This window comes from Sarcophilus harrisii, chromosome 4 (genome assembly GCF_902635505.1).
Source record: "Sarcophilus harrisii chromosome 4, mSarHar1.11, whole genome shotgun sequence".
NCBI classification, from domain to species: Eukaryota; Metazoa; Chordata; class Mammalia; order Dasyuromorphia; family Dasyuridae; genus Sarcophilus; species Sarcophilus harrisii.
The window spans coordinates 305,009,013-305,036,281 of record NC_045429.1 but is presented as its reverse complement, the minus strand read 5'-3'; the positions used below and the strand labels follow the sequence as shown (position 1 = coordinate 305,036,281).

General features: G+C 32.2%; 1 protein-coding gene across 1 annotated transcript in view; it reads right to left on the bottom strand.

The window, feature by feature from the left end:
- Nucleotides 1-27,269, bottom strand: part of RNF213 (ring finger protein 213) — a 174,073-nt gene that overhangs the window by 120,572 nt on the left and 26,232 nt on the right. Inside the window, 10 exon segments of the mRNA XM_031965590.1 lie at nt 1,015-1,070; nt 1,487-1,706; nt 6,311-6,514; nt 7,973-8,214; nt 11,037-11,323; nt 19,462-19,658; nt 22,888-23,046; nt 23,919-24,106; nt 25,757-25,861; nt 26,023-26,685. Coding sequence (XP_031821450.1) covers nt 1,015-1,070; nt 1,487-1,706; nt 6,311-6,514; nt 7,973-8,214; nt 11,037-11,323; nt 19,462-19,658; nt 22,888-23,046; nt 23,919-24,106; nt 25,757-25,861; nt 26,023-26,685 — 2,321 coding nt within the window.

Sequence of the window (27,269 nt, the reverse complement as noted above, 5' to 3'; positions counted from 1 at the left end):
AATTTAATAGCCTTTTATTTACATGATATATACATGGGTAATTTTACAGCATTAACAATTGCCAAACCTCTTGTTCCAATTTTTCACCTCTTACCCCCCCCACCACCACCTCCCCTAGATGGCAGGATGACCAGTAGATGTTAAATATATTAAAATATAAATTACAATCCTTAATTTTCACACCTCATTTGTAATGGTGCATACATCTAAGAAATACATTTCACAACACATACTCTGGAAATCTCTCTCTCTGTCTAGAAATTTCATTCAAAATGCTTGTTGCTGTTATTAGTCCTTTATTCTCAAAAAGGATCAATGACAACACAAAGAGGATATCTTGACGTGAGTATGAATTGGACATGAGGCAGAGATACTTAAAGTCATCAGCCTAATCCTCTTCTCCAAGTCCTAAGAAAAAAAATCAAGAAGCTGGGAATGATCCAGAATACCATAATATTGGAGATTAAAGAAATAATACATTCCCCAGTTCTTTGTTAATCAGTTTTATCCTTAAAAAATAAAAGCTTCCATGTAATATGCTTTATTCAGGCTCTTTGATAAAAATAAGAAATAAAACCAACAGAATACTACCAATAACATAATAGGTTGTTTTGGTGTTGAAGCCAAATTAGGGAGTAAGATTATATTTTGGAAAATAAAAGATTAATACTGGGACAAATTAAAGATATACAGGCTCGCCAGAAACCTTTGGAATCATGAGAGTAAAAGAAAAGGAATAAATTTTTAAATGGCTCATTAGATAGGGTAAGGAACTTAAGAGTCAGGAAGACCTAAGTTCAAACTTATTAGCCATGAGACCCTGGACAAATCACTTAACCTTTCTATGCCTCAGTTTCTTCCTCTGTAAAATGGATAATAATAGTAACTACCCCAAAAAATTGTTATAAAAATCAAACATTTATTAACATAAAAAAATTATGTTTTGCAAATAATACTACATAAATGTTAATTATTATTATTATTATTGCTAATACTGACTGCTTCTTTACTTACTTGTCCTGGTTTGCGTTCAGGAGGTTCAAGACCTTTTTGAAGAGATTCTCTAACTCCTGTGGTGATGATGGAAAAAAATAAAGAAAAACATAATAAAAATATGCTTAGATTAGTTGCATTATGGAAATTTAACTTGAAAAACATCAACTATCATGAAAAATACTGAGGATCTTTGTACATACAAGTTTAAAAAGAATTCTGAATTACTATCATTATTTCTATTAAAGAAAATTTAAATTTTGGTTTTATTTTCTCAATGCTCTTAATTGAAAATGGATTATTATGAATTACATAAATTTCCATAATAAAATTACCTCTGTAACCCTAAGTAAGTCAATTTAAACACTCTGGCTTTCAAGTTTTCTTACCTCTAAAATGAGGAGGTTGGACCAAAACACCCCTGAATAAATCTCATAATTCTAAATGTACTGTTATTTACTAAGACAATATCAAACCAATTCAAATTACAAACCTCATGAGATGTATAAGAAATGTTGATTTCCTCAAGCCGATAGTAAATTCCTTGAAGACAGTCCAATATGCAGGCAGGAAAATTAGTTAAGTATTCCACTGAATTATCCAAATAGTCAACCAAGCAACTTAGAGGTATCAAGCAGAACCAAGACCGAAATAAGTTTTGATCTACTGCCAGCAGATATTTTTTTTCTTTCATGCATTCAAGTAGTTTTTTCCTATGCAAGTGAAAACAGAATAGACTTTAAGATAATACTGCAAACACTATTTGTTAACTGTCCCCCAAAACTCACTTCTCTTTTTAATGTCTCTTTTGGCACAGGGTATCATGACTTTTCTAGACACTCAGGTTATCAAATTTGGGGCCATTTTCAACCCTTTCCTCTGCTTTACCAATCTCTCCTCTCTGACTCGTTTATCTAATCAGAATGCCAAATTTGGGAATTTCTACTTCCACAAAATCTCTGATAAAGGGTTCCCTTCTCTATCTTTCTATGGCTATCATTCCCACCACCTCTCAACTGAATAGTTTCTTAAATGATTTCCTTGAATCTAGTCTCTTTTCTTTCTTACTTATCCTCCACACAGGTACTCAAATTGTATCTAATCATATCACTCTACTGCTCAAGAACCTACAAACGTTCCTTATTGTCTGTAGGACCAATTATAAACAACTCTGTTTGGCTTTTAAAGTCCTTTACAACCTGGCCCTGACCTACCTTTCCTGTCTCAATATATAATTTGCCTTCTCTGATTCCACAGTCCAATCAAACTGTCCGTTTTGTTTCTCTGTTTCTAACAGAAAAAACTCCATCTTCTTCATTCATGCCCTTACAGCTGGATTGTAATATATTACTTTCTAAATTCTACTTCATAGAATCCTCAGGCTCCTTCAAAACTCAGTTCACTCACCTCTTACACTAGACAAGTTTTAAGTTCTTATATATTCTCCACATTGCTCCTTGAAAGGAGAAACTATTTATACTTTTATATTTATCTTTGGACCCTCAATTCCTTAACAGACTCCTTGGCATATTATATAGACATAATAAAAACTTTTGATTATGTGAAATTAGCAAAATAATGTGTTCAGGTGCTTTAAAATCAAAGCATTTTATCCAGCAAGAAGACATATAGAAAAAATTAAAAGGGGAGTCAACTAAAAAACAAAATTTTAAAGGGAATAAAAAAATTAAAAGGTCAAAAAACTCACAAAGAAGAGAACTGAACACTAAAGTACATCAGAAAAAAAAGATTCAAGTCAGCTTAATGAAGAAACTTCAAAATATTTTTTATTTTAAAGATAAAGAAATAGGCAAAGAGGATAAATTAATTACTAGGATCACAAAGTTATTTCTATTAAGGATTAACAAAAGGAAAAATAAGAAACAACAGGAAGTAACTTGGGAATATAAAATACTAAGGAAGAAAAACAAGAACAATCCAATAACGTTTAAAGGAACAGGAATTGTAGAGAATTCCCAGGAAGCTGGAAATTTCAATAACTGATATGTTCCTCTTCTCCTCAGATTAATTAAGAGTGCATTTAAGCTTGAAACCATGAGAAAACATAAGGCCCTGGCACAATTACTGGGGCATTGTGAACTTTAAATAAGATTGAGTCCTTAGAAATTAACAACATGCTTCAGAGAGTTAAATCATAGAAAACAGAAACCACGGTTGGTTACAGGACAATGTTTTTCACAACAACACTGTTTTATGATATATAAGCAACATGATGTCTCTCAATAAATGGCTCTGTTGCATTATCAGCAACCGCGTTTCCTTATTTTTAACTGCCACTAGCCCATTTGTTGTGCTGGCCGCAACAAGGAAGAGGGATCTTTGTCAGTAAAACAGTAAGAGTTAATACAATCTAAAACAGTTATTAGTACAATATAAATAATTGTAATAAATAATTGAAGGGGATTGGTCTAGACAATCTCTAAAATTACTTCTAGTTCTTTATGGTCCAACATAAAAGTCCTGAAAATATTTGCTATAATAAACCTCTAGTATATTTATACATTAATTAAAAATTTCCTATGAAAGCCTACTCATAGCAGGACCAGGAGATCATTATATACTTCAACAACAATACTAGATGATGACCAGTCCTGATAGATCAGGCCATCCTCAGCAACGAGATCAACCAAATCATTTCTAATGGAGCAGTAATGAACTGAACTAGCTATACCCAGAAAAAGAACTCTGGAAGATGACTAAAAACCATTACATTGAATTCCCAGTCCCTATATTTATGCACACCTGCATCTTTGATTTCCTTCACAAGCTAATTGTACAATAATTCAGAGTCTGATTCTTTTTGTACAGCAAAATAATGTTTTGGTCATGTATACTTATTGTGTATCTAAGTTATATTTTAATATATTTAACATCTACTGGTCATCCTGCCATTTAGGGGAGGGGGGGGGTAAGAGGCGAAAAATTGGAACAAGAGGTTTGGCAATTGTTAATGCTGTAAAGTTACCCATGTATATATCCTGTAAATTAAAGGCTATTAAATAAAAAAAAAAAAAAAAAAAAGAAAGCCTACTCATAAATTTCAGTTGTGATCCAAGGTTAAAAGGACATCAGGATGAAAGAAGGAAAAATTTTAGTTATATAATTTAAGTATGTTTTTCAGATCCGTAAATTAAACACAACAAATCTATTAACTATTCATTATACAACCAGAATTCAATGAGAACTAAATTTTTTTTTTTGAAATTTTTAGGGAGAGAGTAGAAACAGTAAAAATGGACACAGATAAAAGAGATAAACAGGGATATTACACTATATTTAAAGGCACCATATGCAATGAAATAATGTCAATACTTAATACAAATGAAATGAAGACAAAGAAATCTAAGATCCCAAAGTGAGAGTTCAGAGATGTGGAACATAATGTATAATGGCAAACTTTTTCAGTACATTCATTGACTTGGCTAAGCTTTTGCTCTTTTTTCAAAAAAGTAATTTGTTTTAAAAATTAACTCTTTATTATAATAAATGACTCTCAAGGAGGAAGGAAAAGAAAAGATACAGAGGAATCTAGGCAATGAATAAATACAAAAATTTATTAAAAGTGAACTATAAAATTTTCAATGGTATTAAAAAAAACCGAAAAAAAGTAATTAACAACTTAAAGAACAAAAGAAAGTAAAGGTGTCTTTTTAAAAGTACAATGCTGGCACCCTTTGACCACAGAACACCACTTACTAAGTACACATTTCAAAGAGGTAAAAAAAAAAAAAAAAAAAAAAAGGAAAAGGAAAAGGACTCACACATGCAAAAATATTTATAGCAGCTCTTCTAGTGGTAGCAAAGAATTGAGAATTGAAGGGATACCAATCAACTAAAGAATGGCCGAACAAATTGTTGTATAATGGAATTATAACAGAAAATTGTGGTGTAAGAAATGATGAGCAGAATAATCTTAGAAAAACCTGGAAGACTTACATGAACATTGTACATAATAAGTGCTACTATATGATAATAAACTGTGAATAATTTAGCTATTCTCAGAAATATAATGATTCAAGACCATTCTGAAGGACTTACGATGAAAAATGCTGTCCATCTCCAATGAAAAACTGGAAGTCTGAATGCAGATAAAAGATACTTTTTCTTTACTTAAAAAAAAAAAATAGGTTTTATTTGTCTGTGTTTTCTATCACAGCATGACTTACAGGGAAATATATTTTGCATCAATATTCATGTATAAACTATGTCAAATCATTTATCTTCTCAATGAAGAAGAGGGCAAAAGGAGAGAGAGAATTTAGAACTCAAAATTTGAGAAAATAATGTTTAAATTGTTTTTACATGTAATTGGGGAAAAGAAAATATTAAATTAAAAAACAAAATAGCAAAGAAAAATGAAATAAAAAACAAATTATAATAATAGGGGTCAAGGAAAAAAAAGAGAAAATTAATTCAGCATTTACAAATTCATATCACAATTAAGTGTTGAATTCTGACAGACACAAAGACACTAAATTCCATTGACCATTGTTTTTTCCTTGCCATCACTGGAAAATAAAAACCAAAACACCCAAATCCCAAATGCTGTTTTTAATACATCATCAGTGGAGTGATGTCTAAATTATTTAAATCCTTCTTTGGACTATTATCATGATCACAAGAACAAGACAGAAAAATAAAAAAGAAACTGCAAGCTTCTGTTATGTATCTTAATTTTTTAGATAAATGTATTTTTAAAACTATAAAGATATATTTGCATAAGGGCAGCTAAGATGGCACAGTGGATAGAGCACTGAACCTGAAGTCAGGAGGACTTGAATTCAAATCCGGTCTCAGACACAAACTTCCTAGCTGTGTGATCTAGCTGTGCATATGCTTATTTAAGGCAATATGGCACAGTAAATAGATAACTAGCCTTGGAGCCAGAAAGACTTGGTTTCAAGTCCAGCTTCCAACGATACAGTTAATACAGTCATATGACTTTGGCTCAGTCGTATGACTTTGGCTAAGTTATTAACCTCAAAATACTGTAGGTAATTCTGTGAGACTACCAGTTGCAGAGAAAGTTCATTGATAGTATTTCGTCATCTGAGAAGTACCCTATGTCAATAAAATCACAGATCTGATACCTACATCATGTATATATTAAAGTTAACAAGATAGTAACCAATATTTGTATTTATATTACAAATAAATTATTAGTACATGCTAAAATGAAAACAATTAATTTTATCATATAAGCATAGATACTTGTGCTATATTATCTTGAGCTATCAATGGAGCATAGATCATACTTTGAAAACCACTTTCTAGAAAACATTTACATATAACTTACGCTTTATATGATTCTGGTATCTTCTGAAATTGATAGAAGGGGAGACTCTCAAGACCAGCCCAAGTGCTCTGAGGCTGGATTCGGATATCCTTTCGTCGATCAACAAATTCCATAAAATGGTGCATCACAGGGAGAATCCACACCCAATAGAAAATTTCTTTTTCAATACACTTTTGGCACATATTTACGAGATGTTTTTTCAAGCTAATAAGGAAAAAAGCATCCCAGAGTAAGTAAGAGTAGCAAAAAAAAACACAGCTATATCCAACACTTTTTCCTCAAAAAAGAATTGTTACTTAGTTCCACAGATTGAAAAATTGAAGAAACATCAGGGATCATCTAGTACAACCCCTTTATTTTAAAGGTCAGGAAGCACATTAAATCTTGTGATTTAACTAAAGTCAAGAATCTAAAGCATGTAATATGTGTATGTATAAAAAATTGATGAAAATGTATGTTCTGTCTAGCTACACAGTACAACCAGATTACTAAGAGTTTCTCTTTTCATAGCCTTATCATCAGTACTTGTATCTAGTTAATTAAGTCAAATGGTTCCCAAAACTTTTTTTGTTTGCAACAGTGCTCTTTGCCATTAGGAATTACAGCATATTAAACATGTAATCTGGCCAAACTCCAAGCCAGTTGGAAGTCATGAAAGTTGCCTTTCAATAAAAGCCTCTGAATTATTTGCAATTTCAACAAGTTTCAAGCTTAGTGAGTATGTAAGCAATAAAAAAAAAAAAGTATACTAAGCAAATAATATACTTACCATTCTATATACACTAGGTAAGATTTATATTAAGCAAATTTTAAAAATTATAAAACTGCAATAATATATTTTATAGATTTTTTTGTAAAAGAAGAAGAGAAGTTTTCACATCTCTTAAATATGACTTATCAAAATCATTTTCACCTTTACAGCACACTATAGCATGTAGAAATGCCAAAGTGTATGTGTAAAAATATTTTATGTAACACTGGCAAGACTCCACTCAGTAGACAGTAAATCATTCTGGATTCCTCTCATCTACCAAATGACCCAATAAATGTTTTTCTAAAGCTATCTTGGATTTTGGTATCTTTACAGTTAGTGAAAACAAAAATGTCATTGGTTTCCCATCCAAGTTCACAGATCCTATGTTGAGAAGTACTGTTCAGTAGGTATTTCCAACCCATTATATCCTTTTGGTTTGCATCTCTTTAAGTAAAAAATAAACTACCACAGGTTTCAAAGTAAACTCTCAGAATAGCATAAGAGTAGAAAATGTAACATGTCAAAATCCCTGACATTCTAGTTGCCTGTAGAAACTCTATATAAAAACATACCCATAAGTATACTGGTATGTGCACTATTTTCCAAATATAGTTAAACAACTAGGCTTTCTAAATCTGCCTACAGAGGTAAACTAGAACTACTAGCTTTGGCTAACAATGTTTCTTGCAGAAGGCTATGATTCATTCCCCATAAAATCAAGTATACTTTCAAAAAATGCTATAAAGAGGGCAAGCTATCTATTAAGAATCAAAGCTGTATCACTGAAAAAGGAAAGGTAGACTAAAGGAATAATAAATCTTCATTTCAAAAGAAAAGGTACTTCTGGCAAAGCTTTTCAGACAGATGACCATTCACACAAAGCTTACATACATGTATATATTACATACTTCAGATTTGCCTCTAGAATGTCCTTTAGTTCTTGGATAAGATCAGTTCTTGAACTCGAGTCCAAACAAAGAAGTTTACAAAGTGAGATGAGATCTTCTTCTGAGGCAGGAAAGGTATAGATTTCAGCTAATATGAGGATAATTACTCCCATCTTCAATTTATTTTTCAATGGCCAAAAAGAATCATCACTGTTCTTGCCCAAAAATGATGATTTCAGGTTGTCCCACAATTCCTGCTTCATCTAATTCCATTAAAGGAAAGATAACAAGAATATTAATCATAACTTTCCTTTGAAATTAATTGTATTACAGTGCTTCTTGAGTAAAATGAGAACCCCAAGTTCACTTTTGCAGTTAGTTGAATAACAGATCCTTTAAAACATGCCATTCCGGAGCAACTAGGTGGCACAATGGAAAGAGCACCAGCCCTGAAGTCAGGAGGACCCGAGTTCAAATCTGGACTCAGGCACTTAACATTTCCTAACTGTGTGACACTGGGCAAGTCACTTAATCCCAATTGTCTCAGCAAAAATAAAATAAATAAATGAATGAATGAATGAATGAAAAGAAATAAAACATGCCATTCCAGGGATGGTACACCTTCTTAACGCTGCCCTTCTCTTCCCCTTTCTTTATACTCTCCTTCCCCACAAACTAATCATCCTTAAGCCTCAGGGATAGCAGGAGCAGAAATGGTAGCCCTTATAATAATAGAAGCTATTAAGCAACCACAGATAATCAGATAATTACTCCACATGTCAAGAAATGATGCCTCACTCTGGTACCAAATTGAAGCAATTCTCCTTTTTATGGATTCTACTCGCCTACTACTGAGTGAGAAGGGATACAACAAACAAACCAAGTCATGTTCTATCTAGGTAAAGTGATGTCAGAGTTAAGTTGACCTAGACAGGGGCTCAAATCAATTTGTTACAAGATCATAGGTCATAAAACTTAAGATCTGAAAGAAATTTTAGAGATCATGTAACCTAACTTAATAAGGAAGAAACTAAGGCTCAGAGATTGATTTGTTCAAGGTCAAAAATGTAGCAGAAGTGCAGAGCTTGGCATATTTGGTATATTCATTATTGAACATTAAGAGGTGAGCAACAGAAAGAAAAATTTCATCTCTATTACATGCCAAAAGTGATGAACTATGAATGACATTTATGGTAACTCTAATTAAAGAAAATGTTCAAGTGAAATAAAAACAAAACTAGTCTGAAAGAAATAGGGGTCCTAGTTTCTACTCTGTGACTTATACTGTCATGTAGAAAGATGGAGATGAGAAAGAAAGATGGAGATATTCCCAAAGAAACACAAGTAGAAAATTGTGCCAGGTAGATCTCTCCCCATTGTCCTAGATATGTATTTTAGAAAGATGATTTAGTGTTTTAGGTATTGATTGGATTGAAAGTTCCTTATGGGCAGAAACTTTATTTTTCTTCTTTCTATCCTCAAACTAGCACAGGTCATAAAGAATTAATAGTTGAATTCAACTTGGGTCTTTTATCTCCTCCCTTTTCTCAAAAGCATCAATAAGCTATGTAAGTTTCACTTCTTTCCTGAGGTGTTGTTATAGTAAGGACGGCCCTCAGGTCTGAGCACTGGCATAAAAGAAAAAAGAAAATTTGAAATGTCCCAATATTATAGTAGAAATTATACATCATGGCTCAAAGTAATCTATATATTCAGCGGTAAGCTTTCTTTAATCTCCTCTTTTCCCTTATAAAATCTGACAATTCTAAATTTACAGACCAATGCCTGATACACAAAAAGTTGTTAGTAGGAGGTTAGAAATTCAGAACCCATTTTTGCCTAATATTATATATAATGATTAATTTTCAAGCTAGCCTGCAAAAATCTAGTAAATGTAGCCAAAATAAATTATTACATTAATTAACATAGTATAATATATACATATATATAACCACTATGTTAAAGTTTTGAATGGAAAATATATTTTTATCCACCACTGGGAACACTCCACCCCATCAAGTGTTCATCTCACTCTTCACTACAGTTGGTAGGTGGTCCCATGGTTTGGGGAAGGAGTTGAGAGGAATAAGGATAGTGAGGAGCTGAAGTCTATGACCAATGCTCCTACCAGTGCCCTTGGGAGTGAGCAAGACATATGTTCGTTCTGGCTCCCTGGTTACTCTTTGGTCCTGGAATTGGAGTCAAAAACTCTGGGGTCCCAATGCTAGTTTTGCTATTTGCCACCTTCGTGACCTTGGAAAAGCTGCTTCCCTATTCCCTATTTCAGTTCTCAGAAATAGACAATAAGAGCTCTATTATATGAGTGAAAAGTCCACTTCAGCACTAACAATACTCCTGTCTCAGTACTGTAATGGGCCCCACAAAATGCCTTGCCAGTTTTCCTTTTTCTCTATTACCATCACCTTTTGTGTCATACTACATTTTCTTTCTTGCCTTTACTGGAGAGAAGACAGCCTAAAAACTTTTCTGCTTCCTTTCTGCCCCGAGAAAATGTGTGGGACTATAAGGTTTTCACTGTAAGTGATAACTAGGAAAAGAGACAGGAAATAAAATGTTTCTTACACTTGATCTGACCCTGAATGCTAGTTAATCTTTACCCAACCACAACCTTTAGAATCTGTAAGGAAAGACAAAATTCACCCATAATGATAATGTTCCACTTATTAGGCAAACAAAAGTCCAAAATAAGACTAAAACACATCTCAGATTCAATGTACTTGTCATTCAATGCACAGATTAAACCATGATTGTAATAACAGAAAGAACAGCTATACAGGGTTCTCTCTTCACATTCCTGATAATCTTGTCTGAGCACAGTAAAGGCAGGAAGCAGAAACCAAAGCTGAGGATGGGGAAGGAGGTATCCTATGGTCTACTATTTCAAGCAGGACATGTGAAAGAGGAAAAAAAAAAAAAAAAAAAAAGAATGAAGTGGCAGCTAGGAGGGAATTGGCATTCCTCTGGGTGGTGTAATTGATTTTAGCTACTACATGTGAAGATTGATTCACTAAGAATAAAGCTTATACTTTTAATCTAGAAATTGAAAATCTATATAACTGAATACCTCTTTTTCTCCATAGCCTAAAGATGTCCACTTCTTTGACTGGTCTTCATAAACCATTGGTTGCTTGACCACAAAATAAAACTGAGAAAACTGGCTGAAAAAACTATTTAAATTAATGGTGTTCCAGGAGCTGAGGATACTGAAGATATTATCCAGCATAATTTTGGCCGCAATGAACTTTCCTTTTACCACTTTTGTTGTGTTGTCATCTGTGAAAAAATCCTTCATCTTTGTCAACAGGTTCTTATGGGGCTTCATACAAATTATATCATCATACTGATGCCATTCTGAGAGTAAAAAAAAAAAAAAAAATAGTAGTAAATGTACATAATTCAGAGCAATTTGACCAGATGTTGCGAACTGGATAAGAATCCCATGACTTTAGGGTTGTCAGGAATCTTTAAAAATCTTATTTTATTTACATGTATTTTTGAAACTTTTTTACAAACAATTTAAACTTGAAACTGTCCCATCAAATTCATAGAACATAAGATTGTAGAACACATAAAGTATTATAGAACACACAAAGTCTGAATAACTCATGCTTGCAAATATATTGGTCAATTCTCGAAAAAAGAACTAGATAATCACTTTCACATTAATTTCTTGCAAATACAAGATATAGTGAATAGAAAACTATTATTTAAGTCAGGAAGACTTAGTCACATAAACAACAGTGGCACTCTATGATTATCAATTATAGAGAAAGTGAGATTGGACCTTCCTTAACTGAACTTTCTATAACAAAGTACTCACAAATCCAATAAAAAAAAAAAATACACACACACACACACACACACACACACACACACACAGTATAACCCTGAGATGACTTTTGTTCCTTCTTCACATCATAGAAAAGACTTTTTTTTTCTCTTACTGTTTACTGTTTACCCCTTTTCTAGCAGAAAATGTAAATCTCTGCTCAAGATAAATAATAAACAAATATATACTGTGAATAACAATCAGTCAAAATTTATATAGCACTTTAAAGCTTGCAAAATGTTTTGGCATTATTTGATCCTCATATATAAGCAGACTAAACCACAATGACAGCTAAAAAGCATTGAAAAACATTAATTCAAACATCAGAAAAATGAACCTGATGGTTTTCATGATCTTTATTGGAGATTATATTTCTCTCTTTTTTTAAGCTGCTTTCTCCTCCTAAACACCCTACTTCAAACTTCATAAAGAAAGAAGCAATGAAAAAAAAAAAGTGATGACCTAAAAAAGCAAGAGAAGCTGTCTAATAAATATAATGATATCAAAAGGATAAATGTCCCTAGAGGGGCATAATCTGAGGCAGCAGAATGTTCCTTCACAAGGCCATTACCAACACCATAAATAATCACCAGTCATATTACCAACATGTATGGGTTTGTCTCTTGTTCCATACCAGGACAATTAGTAAATCAACCCTAGAACAATAACTAAAGTCATCTGCTTAGGAAGCAGCATTTACTAGGGGCATAAAAGCTGTCTCTAAGTTTTTTTTTGTTTTTTGTTTTTTTTTTTTATAATGATTGCTCTGAGATGTCTTAGGCCTAAAAAAATTTACAAAGGAGGCAAAGGCAGTGGGCAGCTCATTCACTCTATCTGAGACATTCTCAACATAAAAAGCTATGCAACCAACTAGCAGTGAAAATGCCATAAGCATATAACACAGCCCTTGATTCTAAGAAGCTAATTTTAGAGAAAGATGAAAAGGACGCAGAATGAGAAAACTAATAGGAAAGAAGGGAAAGAAAAGGAGAGAGGAGTATAGAAAGAAAATAGCAGAATAAAATAATAAGTACATTTTTATAATGCTTTAAAATTTACAAAGAATTTTCTACATTAACTTATTTGATTATCACAACAATCTTGTATTCATTTTGTATAAGAACTGTGGTTCAAAGAAGTAAAATTACTTGCCCAGAGTCACACAAGTAGTTAATGTATGAGGTAGGACTGAGATTGAAATTGAAATCAATCCCAGTCCTTGATTTCAGTAAGAGGTGAAAAATTGGAACAAGAGGTTTGGCAATTGTTAATGCTGTAAAGTTACCCATGTATATATCCTGTAAATTAAAGGCTATTAAATAAATAAATAAAAAAAAAAAAAAAAGAGAAAGGGATGAAAGAAGTAGGCAAGTAATATATGGGAGAGAAGATGAACATACTATATGTCTCAAAGGCTGAAAATGGTACCCAATACTATTGTATGATAACCAAAATGCTGTTTAAAAAAAAAAACTAAATATGAAGGGAGTTTTTTTGCACAAATATTTCCTTTTAAAAATGTGGGCAGGAAAATATTTATAACAGCATTTTTTTGAAGTAGCAAATAAATAGAGATAAAGTATATGTCCACTGATTGAGGAATGATTAAACAAGCTATGACACATGAATGTAATAAAAGACTATTCTACCATAAAAAAACAATAAATCTACAATATTTTAAAGATAATTAAAATTTTTAAATCTAAGGAACTGATTAGTTATGTCCCCTATACCCTCATTGAAATAGGCCCAACTCTCATTGTCTCTCATTACTTGTTAACCAGAGTTGATTGCAACTGCAAAGTTGCAACTGCAAACTGAAAAGAAATATAAATACTGAGTGAGTTCCATGAGGGATCTTTGAAATTCAAGAGTATCACTGACCTTTTTATTAATAAAATACTAGCATTATAAATTAAGTGATTAATAAGCCAGAAACTCTCTCTCAAACTTTTTTAATGTCACAATATGGCAACCAGATGAAGGGACCAGGACTCTGCACTTCAGATTCTTAATAAAAAAAAAAAAAAAACCCCTTATACATTGAGCCCACATGGAAGAACTGTGGCTAATATGACTTTCCTTTTTACCAGTAATTATTTTCACTAAAGTCAATATGTTCTGTCTTTTTTAAGTGTTTGAACTGCAACTTTCTAATCCTTTACTCTCACCAGCAGAGGGTCCTCTTGAACGGGACATGGGGATGGATTTTGTGTAGCAAATATAACTGCCAAAGATGGCTTTGAAAAGAAGTCTTTATTTTTAAATTGAGCTTTTGAGGGATGACCTAGCAGAGATGTGAGGTGCCACCTGGGAACCATTTAAATCTGAAGTCTGGGCATTTCAATCCTAAAATAAGAAGGCATGTTGCAAAATTTCTTACAGGAAAAGTTTCATTAAGAACCCTAGTTCTGTTGAAGAAGGCTAGATGAACAGGCAAGTTGTGAGGATACCAACTCTTGTAAAAACTACCAGTCTTGGGAAACAACTTTTCAGATAGTGAAATCTAAATGAAGGATTGAATGACACTGAGGTAAAAAAAAAAAAATCTTCTGTAAACACAGCAGGAAATGGAGGAAGTAGAGAAAGAGCAGAGTATTTCCAAGCAAGTGAAGCAATTTTTATCTCAACTTTGATTTCTGTATGTTTTCCATCTGCTAATGTGTTCATCTCTGTGGGAATCATTAAAATAATGGACTGCATTTGCTAGATGTATGGAACTGAAAAAGCAAAGTGAGACTCCCCTACACTATAATGTTTAAAAAGGAATAATTTGAATGTTAAAGAGTTCTCTGTCTTTTGATTTTGAGTTTACACATTTGGGGGAGGAATTAGGGAAAGGATTTCCCTCTAAGTAAAAATAACAATATCATAAACAGTATTATGTAGTTTTTCTTTGGCTGGGGCATTAGCACTAGCTTCAAGCTGATAAAGAAATTAGGTCAAGGAGAATGGCTGAATAAATTGTGGTATATGAATATTATGGAATATTACTGTTCTGTAAGAAATGACCAACAGGATCATTTCAGAAAGGCCTGGAGAGACTTACACGAACTGATGCTGAGTGAAATGAGCAGGACCAGGAGATCATTATATACTTCAACAACAATACTATATGATGACCAGTTCTGATGGACCAGGCCATCCTCAGCAACGAGATCAACCAAATCATTTCCAATGGAGCAGTAATTAACTGAATCAGCTATACCCAGAAAAAGAACTCTGGGAGATGACTAAAAACCATTACATTGAATTCCCAATCCCTATATTTATGCACACCTGCATTTTTGATTTTCTTCACAAGCTAATTGTACAATATTTCAAAGTCTGATTCTTTTTGTACAGCAAAATAACGTTTTGGTCATGTATACTTATTGTGTATCTAATTTATATTTTAATATATTTAACATCTACTGGTCATCCTGCCATCTAGGGGAGGGGGTGGGGGGGTAAGAGGTGAAAAATTGGAACAAGAGGTTTGGCAATTGTTAATGCTGTAAAGTTACCCATGCATATATCCTGTAAATAAAAGGCTATTAAATAAAAATAAAAATAATAATAATAAAAAAAGAAATTAGATCAAGCATTATGTAAACAATAGACAATATGGCTATTTAATACATTTAAAGCTTCCAAGGGCTAATAAGAGAAAGCTTACCTTTGATTTTTAGTGAGCAAACTGCCATTTCAAGTGAAATTTATTAAATTAATGAGTCACTGAAAGCCACTTGACAAAATGGATTTTGGGAGAGGAGGAAGGAAAGGGATTATCACTCCAAAATTAAAATGAATTCAGGCTTCATTGGATCTCACAGCTAAAGTTTGTAAATTATATTTAAATTAAATCTAGGGGACTGACATCCCATATGTTTGATGCCAGGGCAATGTGTCTAAAAATGCAAAAATAAGATTTTTTATCTTTTAAGAGCCTTTGATCAAGATTTTTCTATCACAGCCTTAAATGCAATCACTAAGATTTCAATAATTTGTTTAAAATGTGTATTACCATTGTAAAAGCTGTTTTAATAAATATTGATGAAAGATATGAGAGAAATAAAACTTCTGGTTTGTAAGTTAAGTGTTAAAACTTTCCAGATTTCAGAAATTAATTTGGAAAACTTTTTCAGGCAACATAACAGATTTCTATTATTAAATGGTTAGTCGAGCTTTCTTCAAGTTACAGGCTTGAGAATAAAAATGAAGAACAGCGCAATATTAAATAGACAGTGTTTTTTATCAGGGTAAATTTCAAGCTGTTTTTAAGAAACAGAAATAATTTTAAGAAGGAATGTTTAAGTTAAAAAAAACTGTTTACATATTTTAAGTAAAATTCTTTTCTGGTTTTTTTTAAAAGGTCAGACGAATTTTATTTGTAAGCTTGAATTACTGCTATAACTTTACTGGTATTAATAAGTGTGTCCAGTCTTACTGTGATTAGTGAGATTTTACTGTTTGAAGAAAAAGTTCTTTTGGAATCCTTAATATTCTTTTTGAATTTCATTCTTATGTTTATTGTGTCCTTGGGCCAACTTTAAATAGGTGTTAGAAAGAAAAAAATGTCAGCAGTCAGCAGTTCAATGGAAGCCATAAAGGAGATATAAGGCTAGAGAAGATCTGCCTTTATGAAAATAAATAGAGAGATTGCCTTTGGAAGGGTTGGCCTTTCTTACTTCATTTTTCCATACAAAAAAATCTGTCTACCTGGTTCCATATGCTAGGCTACTTATAGTGGTGTGGGCCTTCAGAACCAGTTTAGATAACTATGTCCCTGCTTTTAACTCTGAAAGCAAATTTCTCTTATAAGGGCAGCCAAACAGTGGTAGCTTGACATTGCAATAATGGATATATTAGTTATTAGATATTAGTAATTAGATTTTTTGACCTGAATTTGTTGTCATTATTCCATGGTCTAAGCAAGAGTTAAATTAGTGTTTGAACTTGCCATTTATTTATTAGTTCCTGAAGCATCTCATTTTTTCATGTAACTTTTTACAAAGTTAACTTTGTAACTTTGTGAATTCATACTTCCCTTAATCCCTCCCTTGGAGGAGGAGTCAACCTTTTACACCCAGCATAAATAGAGCTTTAATGAGTTAGTCAGGGCATTTCAGAATAAGCCCATTCTTGGAGGCCTAGCCAGATTCATTCACCTCATCTCTCACTACCAAGGTAGCTGGCCTCCTGCATTTCCCCCACTAAGACCAAGGCTGATCTGAAAAAGCTCTCCAGAAAGCTGCCCAGCCCCAGGCAAGGAGGTGCAGGCTGGAGGCTGAAGGGCAAACCTTTGGATTAGGAGACATTCAGAGGGAGTGCTCTTAGAACCAAGCAGAGAGATAGGCCACCAAGAAAACTAACCGGGCTATTTTGGAGGAAGCAATAAAAGATCTGAAGTTTTAACACCTGGCTGTATTTGGAGTGATTTATTACTTGGAACTGAAACCAAGGTTGCCTCCAGAAAACCTCCCCAAGAAACCTGCTCCCAGAGAGAACCATTATATTATAAAAAAGAGAATATCACAAAAACCTATATGTAGAGCATGGCCTGAAATGCATGCAAACTATTTTAACAGTCACCTTAAATATATTCACATTGTTTAAAAAGCATTCTGAGAACAGTTTTCTATATTTATGTACATGTAAAGAATTAATAACTAAACATGTTTTACCAGACAACTTTTCTCTGTATACAAATTAGGACTGTTATATCTACACATTTTATCCCAAATCATTTGTGTAATGTTGAAACTAAAAATGAAAAAGCATCTACTTACCATTACCAAGATAAGTTTTTATTTTTCATGATGAAACTCTTACTGTTATCAATGTGAGAATATAGTCATTGCTTGTTAACAAGGATATGTGACCTCTGAGAGCTAAATATACCCAAAGCTTTGCTTATGAAATTTGCTATTTGGGACTCTATGGTACTATAACTTCTATTGTTCTGAGTCTGATATCAGGATTGCTGTTAAGTCAATGATCTCTTATGCCAACAATGCTATGGGCTTGACATCCATGTTATTTCTTCTTCTTCTCATCCTTTATCCTCAAAGAGTACCAAATGCAGGTAAAGTTCACATGAGAAAGGTTCAAAGAACAAAATTTGGCATAAGTTGAGGTAGGATTATTCTGGCTCAACTGGATTTTTCTTTTGAATGGAAAATATCCTGCCTGGCTGACTTTAAATCTGGCTTATTAACTTTCTATATAACTTTTGCCTGGAATTGAAATGAAGTTAGTATTACTCCTTTACTGTATAGTTATGTCTCTGATTTTTTTTTTAACAGTAGATTTCTATAATCATATTAAGTGCTCAGTATAAACACAACTAAGTAGAACTTTTAGATTTTTTCTAGAGCACATCAGAGCTGCTATACTAATATGCAGGTATAAAATTTGAGCTATTTGGCTTAGAATTTTAATCCTTTCTATATTCCAACAACTACCATTGAGTATTTAGCCTTGCCATGTGTCTGTTTACTAGTTACATGCTCCCTTCCAAGCTCATATAAGCATGGACTCTAAGGTCCATGAGAGTTTATGGCATTTGAATGTCACTGATCATTTTATTAATAATATGCCAACATTTCTAATAAAATCATTAATCACCCAGATACTCTCTTTAAACTTTTTAAATATCTCAATCACTAAAAGTCATTTTAGACAAGATATATACTCAAAAACCATTAGCAGACAGACAAAACATTGTGGAGACAAGAGGCGAGCAAATAGAAAGGTTTATAAAAGCACAGCATGAGGGCTAACAATGCAATAAATTAAAAAAAAAAAAAAAAAAAAAAAAAAGAAAGAAAGAAAGAAATACAGCAGAGACCTGAGACAAGGATGAATATGGGTATCAATGAAATATTTCAATAAGCCAAAAACTGTTCAATGACTCACATTAGCAATTCTTCCCAATAAAACTCATGATTCCTTTTACTTAATTAGGGTTGCCCCAATAAGCAGGGATGCCTAAGGAACCTAAAATGTTTAGCCAATGATTATGAAATCTTGGGCAAGAAATTGAAGACCAAAGTGGCACAGACTGTGTTTTCCTCACTACTGCCCATTAAAGGACAAGAGCAAAATTAATTTGGCAAGTGAAATGCTGGTTTAAAAGGTGGTGTCTGAGAATGGAATTTGAATTACTAGACCAATGATCCAAGTCAAATCAAGTCTAACAATTACTAAGTGCCTTGTATATTTGCTACACAAATGTATGTAAGTACTGGTAGTATAAAGAATGGCAACAGATAGTCCCTTACCTCAAGAAGCTCACAGTCCATTGGGATAGACAACATGCAAACATGTTTAGATAAGATATAGACATGATGATCATGAGTTAATCTCAGGGAAAAAAAAAGACACTAATAATTAAGGGAATCAGTAAAAGGAATGTTATGAAGCAGCTAGGATAGGTACCATTATACATATGAAAAAATTTGTCCATAGTTAAACAGGTGTTAGAGACTAGATACAAAAGTAAATCACTTCTTATTCCAAATTATATACATTATCCACTATACCATGTTTTAAAAAAAAAAAAAAAAAAAAAAGCAAAGATCAATTTTTAGATTTTGTTGAATATGTAAAAGTAGCCAAAAGTGACTAATGAATTGTAATTCACAGGGATGATCAAAAAGATCAGCTGGAAACTTACCTCCAGATCTCAGAGATGATTCTTTTATGAACAAACAACGATTGACATGCTGCCCAGGCTTAGGTTTTTTATATATAAATTCATACTCCTGGGTTGAGCCATGAACAATATAATATTTGTAAGGGATGGATTTGTGCACTTGGTCCTTGGAAATCATCATTTTCCCTTCAATAAGGAATCCATGTTCACCCAGTTCTCTACAAGTATGACATGAAAAACTGCTATTAGAGGCCCTGCTCCCTTCAAATCAAAATTTACATGTCACCATCTACACAAGACTTTCCTTATCCTTTCCCCAGTCCTTAGTGGTTTTCTACCCTGAAATTACTTTGTACAATTTATCATAGTATAATATTAAATATATTTATGTAACATATATGTTCGGAAATAGAACATATTTAATTTTCAAATTTAATTTAATTACTTAGTTATATTATTTATTTTAAATTTGATATTAATATTAAATATTAATGTAATATTACAGAAATGCTGGTTAAAACAACAATGAGATATTTATACCTATCAGAATTATGCTCAAAGAGTTATAAAATCTTTGACCCAGAAATACCACTATGAGGTCTTTTCCCAAAGATTATTAGGTGAAAAGGAAAAGAACCTGCATGTTCTAAAATGTGTACAGCAGCTCTCTTTTGGTGGTAAAGAACTGGAAATCGAAGGGATGCCAATCAATCAAGGGGAATGACTGAACAAGATGTGGTAATATGAGTGTAAAGAAAGTAACACCATATTTTTGTTGATATTTTTAATACAACAAAAAATTAAAGATTTCCCTCCTCCTCTGCCTCTCCAACTTTTTTAAAAAGTTCTAAAAGCTGTCCAGTTTTTATTTTTTTGCTTCCTTATTGGTTTTCTTTTGTTCTCTGCTGTACATTTTTTATTTTAACTTTTTCCCTTCCTCCTCCCTCTATCCCTTGTAAAGGAATAGGAGGGTAAGGTTGCAGGGTAAAAGTAAACCAGAGAAGTGTACATATAGTGAGAATAATAATGAGGAAATTACATAACAAGTAATAGTAGCTTAAATTGGATGCTTTACTTATAAAACAGAAATGTATAAGTATTAAATTATAAAATAAGTTGCTTTCAAAAACATAAAAATCGGAGATATACACAAACATAAAACATAGAGCAGGAGTAGAATTTAGTATGTAAATATAAATAGGGATAATAATCATGATCTCCAACAAAGTTAAAGTTAAAATAGATTTAAGCAAAAGTAAAAAAAAAAAACACTGTCAGCAGTATTATTCAATATTGTTTAGACAGTATAAAATACCAGAGCATATACTTGCCAAAGTAGACACAAGAACACTATGAACATTAAATATAAAATGCTTTTTATACAAATAAACTCAAATTTAAATAACTGAAGAAATATTTATAGGTCATGGGTAGGTAAAGGTAACAGTTTTATCTAACCAATCTATTCAATGTCATCCCAATTAAATTATTAAAAAATTATTTTACTGAGGTAGAAAAAAAAATAAAGTTCATTTGGAAGAACAAAAGATCAGGAAATTCAAAGAACCAGGGAAAAAAGATTTAAAGGAAGTAGAATCAGCATTATCAGATCTCAAACTATGTCATAAGGTAAAAGCATTGTTGAAGTATAAAAAGAATAACTTCTATTATTTTGAATTAAAATTAAAAATGAAACCTACATAGCCAAGAAAAGAAAAGGTGCAGAAAATTGAGGAAGAAAAGCTTTTGTAGGCAATCTCAGATAGGATGTAACTGGATTAGAATATTGCTATGGTGTAGGAAATGATGAGCTTGTTAATTTAGAAAAATATGGAAAGATAAACTTATGAAGAAAGATGCTATCCATCCTCAGAAAAACAGATAATAGAAGGAAATAAGATAGTATGATCTTATATATGTAAGTGTAGGAATGCATATGTGTGTATATACAGATATATACATACACACATATTTATAGATATCTACGTGTGTGCATGTGTGTGTATGTATATCCATGCTTAATTGAAGTTCCTGATCTTTTGTTCTTCTGAACTTTATTGTAGGCAATAAATATTAAATAAATATTACTTCAATTATTTAAATTTGGATTTATTTGTACAAAAAGCATTTTATGTTTTATATAGTTCTTGTGTCTGCTTTGGCAGGTGTATGCTCTGGTACTTCACACTGTCCAGTTTATTTCAAATGGTCTAAAACAGTATTGAACAATACTGCAGATACTATTTTTCACTTCTGATAAAATTTATTTTAACTTTAACTTTGTTAAACATTTAATGTTTACCTTATATGTCAATTTTTTCCTTTAATGTTACCTTATTTTCCCATTTGTCACAAAAACCTGAAAGTCTTTGAATTTATTAAATGTCCATTTTTTCTATTCATCATTATACTTAATTCTTCTAGATAAGTCTCCCTTGGTCATAACCCCAATTCTTAATAGCTGCTAAGTCTTGTATAATAATCCTTATTGTAGTGCCATAATATTTAAATTTTTTTTTTCTTGTTTCTCCAATAGTTTCTCCTTAACTTGGGAGGTTTAAAACTTGGCCATAATATTCCTATAATTTTCCTCTTGGAATCACTTCCAAGAGGTGACTGGTGGATTTTTCTTTCCCCATTTCTACTTTGTCTTCTTGTTCTAAAACTTCAGGGATTGTTTTTTTCAAGTTTCAAATTCTATCCCTCTTTTCCCCTCTCCTCCTTTCCTAACACAGTAAGCAATCAGATGTTATACATGTCTAATCATATAAAACATTTCCATATTAGTTATTTTGCATAAGATTCAAATAAAAAAATAAAGTAAAAAGTAACTTGCTTCAATCTGTATTCAAACAATATCAGTTTTTTCTCTGGAGATAAATAATATGTTTTATCATTATTCCTTTGGGATTGTCTTAGATCATTGCATTGTTGAGAATAACTAAGTCATTCACTGTTGTTCATCACACAATACTGCTATTACTAAAATATATTTTGTACTTATTTATTGTATATCATATTCTTCCAAATAAAATGTAAACTTCAGGGCCTTACTTGCACATGACACAGTTAGTACATATTTACTGTATTTAATTAAATCACAAATTGCAAAAATTTCTCAACCAAGATGTTAGTACACTTTTGACCTTTCAGACTTAAAGACCTTCTGTTGTGTTTTAATAGGCAGCTTTTAACAGAAACATGATACATAGAGAAGAAATGTACTTTATTTCAGAATTCTTCATGTTTAGTACTTTTCCTCCAAAGAGCAATACACTTATGTTGAAAACTATATATTTATTCTGTCAAAATACAAGTTATAAACAGAAATGAAAATAATAAATTTAAGTTTGAAAAAATTTTTATTTCAAAATCAATTTTATCAACCAAGTGTACATTTAACTACATTAAAATTCTTTTTACAAAAAAGCTTTTTAATATACTTACTTTGTACAATTCATCTCACAGACATAACTATTCCAAGCATTTTCATCCAAGTCTTCTCCTCCTCTTATGAACACTTTATCATAATTAGGATCAAATGAGAAATCCCGAGACAATATTGCATGGAAGTACACTCTGATTCCTTCACCAAGATTTAATGTCCTAGAATATGTGTATAAGCACATATATACAATAATTTAAAAAGAAAAATTAAGTCATTCTTTTAATCTGTGTTTTCACACACATATACATTATTAGCAAATGTCCATCATAATCATATAGTTATGACTAGATCAATCTTTAAGCACATAAAATTCTACTTTTCCCCACTTGAAGTAGAGGAATTTGAAAAAACTGTCCTCCAAAGAAACAGAGAAAGGAAGTCTAGGCAGAAAGTAAGAAAGAGCTAGAATTATGCTACAATAGGTCTGCAATGTGGTATTTGCTGCTTGAGACCAAGAGTCATAATATAAAGCAGTTTATGTTAAAGAAGATACAAATGATGTTCAAGTAGTTTCTAACCACCTAGACAATATCTGCATTGCTACATGCAGTTCTGAATATCACATTCTAGTTTTTCATTGTCAAGCTAGAAAGTGTCTAAAGAAGATTAACCATGATTTGAAATCATGTCATATCATATGAAAACTAAATTAAAAGAACTAAGGATGTTTAACCAGAAGACAAAAAGATTTATGGGGACATGATAGTTGTCTTTAAGTAAATGAAGCTGCCCAATTAGAAAAGGAATACAATTAGTTCCACTTAACCACAAAGGAAAAAACTAGCAAAGGATAATATAGCTGCCTCAAGGAACAAAAGTCTACTTTCTTTTAATAAAGGTCTACAAGTAAAGTCTGGACTTACAGGCATGAATTAGTCTCTAGGGTTCCTTCTAACTCATCAACTTTTTTCTTTTTTATAACAAAGATGGAAATAAGCAAATGAGAGAATGTCAAGTCTATTTTAATCTTCTAGGAAACTTGTCTATGCACAGGATTTTTTCAATGGTTAAAGCTCATCTTTACTTTTACCTGGTCTTTAATTCTTTTTCATTGGCATTGTGGTTTCTATATTCCTTTGGGGGTCCCAGACTTCTTGAAGCAGAATCAACACAACTTCCAGGAGGCCCTTCTTGTTTTTTCATATCCTTAGGCTTATTTTTATCTTTTTCCTCAATTCTTTTCATTTGATTAGTGAGTTTCTCCTGAGTTTCAACTTCCTAGAACACACAAGCAAATCTCAAAATACAATACTTAATAAGAGATAACAGAAGAAGTCTGTTTTGGTGGGAAGAGTAATAGAATTTAATTTAACAAAGGTCCCATGTTATTTGGAGGAATCTTTGGTCCATTCCTGAGGAACTGCCAAAACCTTTACTTATTTTAGAAACAAATACATAATCCTACATTCCAAGACAAAAATCACTCTTATTTTTAATTAAGGAAGTTCTGTTGTTAAAGTAGTCATAGATGCTCTCCTCACATATAATAACTCCAGCCCAGAAAACAATTCCTTGATGCTACTTAATAGTAATAAATGTTCTAATGCTTTGCTTTTTGATGTTTCAATCTACAATTCTACTGATATAGTGTCACTCCTGCTCTTTATTTTTTATTTATATCGATTATATTTTTGGTTTAAAAACACTTCCAGAGTAGCTTATTATTTTCTTTTAAAGAAAAGAAACAGAATCAAATTTCCAAAAAAGTCAAATTAATTCTAAGGTCTTGGGGGAGAGGGGGAGGAAATACTAAATAGAAAGATTTAGGAAAATTGCAGCAAAGACAAAAAACATCTGGGCACTCAAATTATGTTTTGAAAATTCATACCATGCCAAATAGGCTTATATAAATTTGTTAAAGTTAAACAGTTATGCAGGATTTTCCAACACATTTCTCTATAACTAAATAATAGTATGAACTATCTAAAACAATATATCAGCAATCATTTCTGTATTCCATCTCCCATCTATATGCATTTTCACTGTTTCCCATGCATGAAACTCTTTTAGGAAGACTTCCTTGGCTTTCTTCAACTCAGCTAAACTTAATCTTCTCAAGCCTTTTTAAGGATAAATCTTGTTTGAACATACTCATTTGCTTGTTGTTTCCCCTATTTGGCTGTGAACAATTGACTTAGTTTTGTCTTTTTTGTATCTCCAGCACTTAGAATAATCTTTGATACATAGTAGGCACTTGATTAAAAATAACTGACTTGACAATTTACATAGCCCAGCTAGACACAAGAGAAACATGTTACTACTCTGATAGAGTAGATTACAAATGATTTGGGGAAATGGAACTGATTAACTGAAATCACCTTAAGCATAGAACAGTATAGTAAGATAGTAAACATTTTATAAATGTATACTGACAGGAATACAATTTGTAAAATAACTCCAATAAAGTAAATGAAAACAACACTAAAAGATATCTGAAATATTACCAAATTGATGGCCAACTATAACTTCAGAAGGCTGTTGTTTAAACATGCCTCCCTTTTATTAGCAATAAGATGATAAACTATATACGAAGAATATGGTACACATATTCTAAGATACTCTCTTTGGTTGACTGGTTTTGCTTAAGGGTAGTTCTTTGTAATAAGGAAAGTATCCTTGATTTGGGCAAGAATAATCATTAAAAGTGACAATGCTGGAAAAAAAGGTTTCAATTAAACACTTATTTTACACAATAATGTTTGTTGAAAGAATGAATGAATATGAAACTGCTTCAGAACACATAAAAACAACATACCAAGAAATAAAAATAAAGGGATATGAAGAATAGAGATTAGAAATTAATGAAGAAAAGTTCCCTTCAGAGCACCTCTACTTGATAGTTACCAGAAGTTTTACTGGAAAACTTACACTGCTAGCTGGTTCGTTTATTAGCTGCTTCTTCAATTCTTGATTCTTATATTTAACTTCTTTTCCTGATCCCCTTACTTGATTAGTTGACTTAATTTTAGCTTCCTAGAAAAAATAAAGCCCCAAACATCAGATCCAGGGTACTATAATGGAACAGAGGTAGTTTAGGTCAATGAGCTTAGTAACAATAAAATCCTACTATACAGGAGAGGCAGGAAGGGTTCATAATTCTAAACCATAAGTCCTCACTTAAAAAGATAACTTACTCTGGGAGGCGAGGCACTCATTTGAGGCTTAGATGTTTCTTTCCTTTTCCTTTGATTAGGAATGTCCGCTTTTGATTCTGGTAGAGGAACCTTCTGACTAAGATCTGTGTGTAAAGGATCAGTTTCCTCCATTTTACATGAAGTCAATTCAGGAAGAGACCCCCAAGTAGCATCTTTTACCTTGGGCACTTCAACATCCTTCCCTTCTGTGGAACTGGATCCCAGAGTCTTGACCAAATCAACAGGGCTATGATTTTCCATCTCATTGACTATTTCTAGTCTTCTAACTGACTGACTACTCTCAAGATGTAAATCAACTTCCATCTTTTCCACTGGAGCATCTAAATCTGAAATTACCTTTTCTTTGATTCCAACCTCCTCTGACTCCATAACAATATTATTGTTGTTGGAACTCTCAACAACCAAAGGAAATGAGGTTTGGTTACTTCCATTTTGAACATCACTGCAATTAACCAAGGGCTTAGTTAAATCGTCCTCCTGAACTTGACTTTCTTGTGGGGTAGTTTTATTATCCACCAATCCAAGGCTTGGAAGAGAACTCAGGCTAGATAGAGCTGAATGAGACAGGGACAAAGAGTCCAGCTCCTCTAAAGGAAGATGTTGATCCTTCTTCTTTTTCTTCTTTCTATTCTTCTTCTTTGTCTATATGGGGAAAAAAAAAGAATAAGGTAGGATTGTTGTAATCTTTTCCTCATTTTTAAAATAAAAATATTATTAATAACCCTAGTTACTGATAAATCCAAATCACTGGAATGATTTTCTTAAAACCATTAAAATAATGTTGCTAACCAGGGGTTAGACAAATTTTAGGAAAATCATCTTTAGTTGTATGGCTGTCTGTGAAAGAGATGTATAGGATTATTTAAATCCTTTCAAATACCCAAACCTATTGTTTTTTTCTTCTTAAAAGGAAAGGAATACATTCAAAGGAGCAATAATCTCAAAGAATATTTAGCTCAATTCCCTCATTTTATATCAATAAATAAACCATCAAAAAATTACTTTCTATAACAGACAAATCAAGAGGAGGCCATGACACAGTAGACAGCAGTAACCTTATGTTAGTATAGTTGTAGTTAGTAAGACCTGGGGTCTAGTCGTTTAAGTCACATAACAGAATCCAGGAAACTCCTAAAGAAAAAAACATTAAAGGGTAGTTGCCCATAAACACTAGTAGAGAATGTTTCTTCACCCTCAGATCCCTTTATTAGTGAAATTAATGAAAT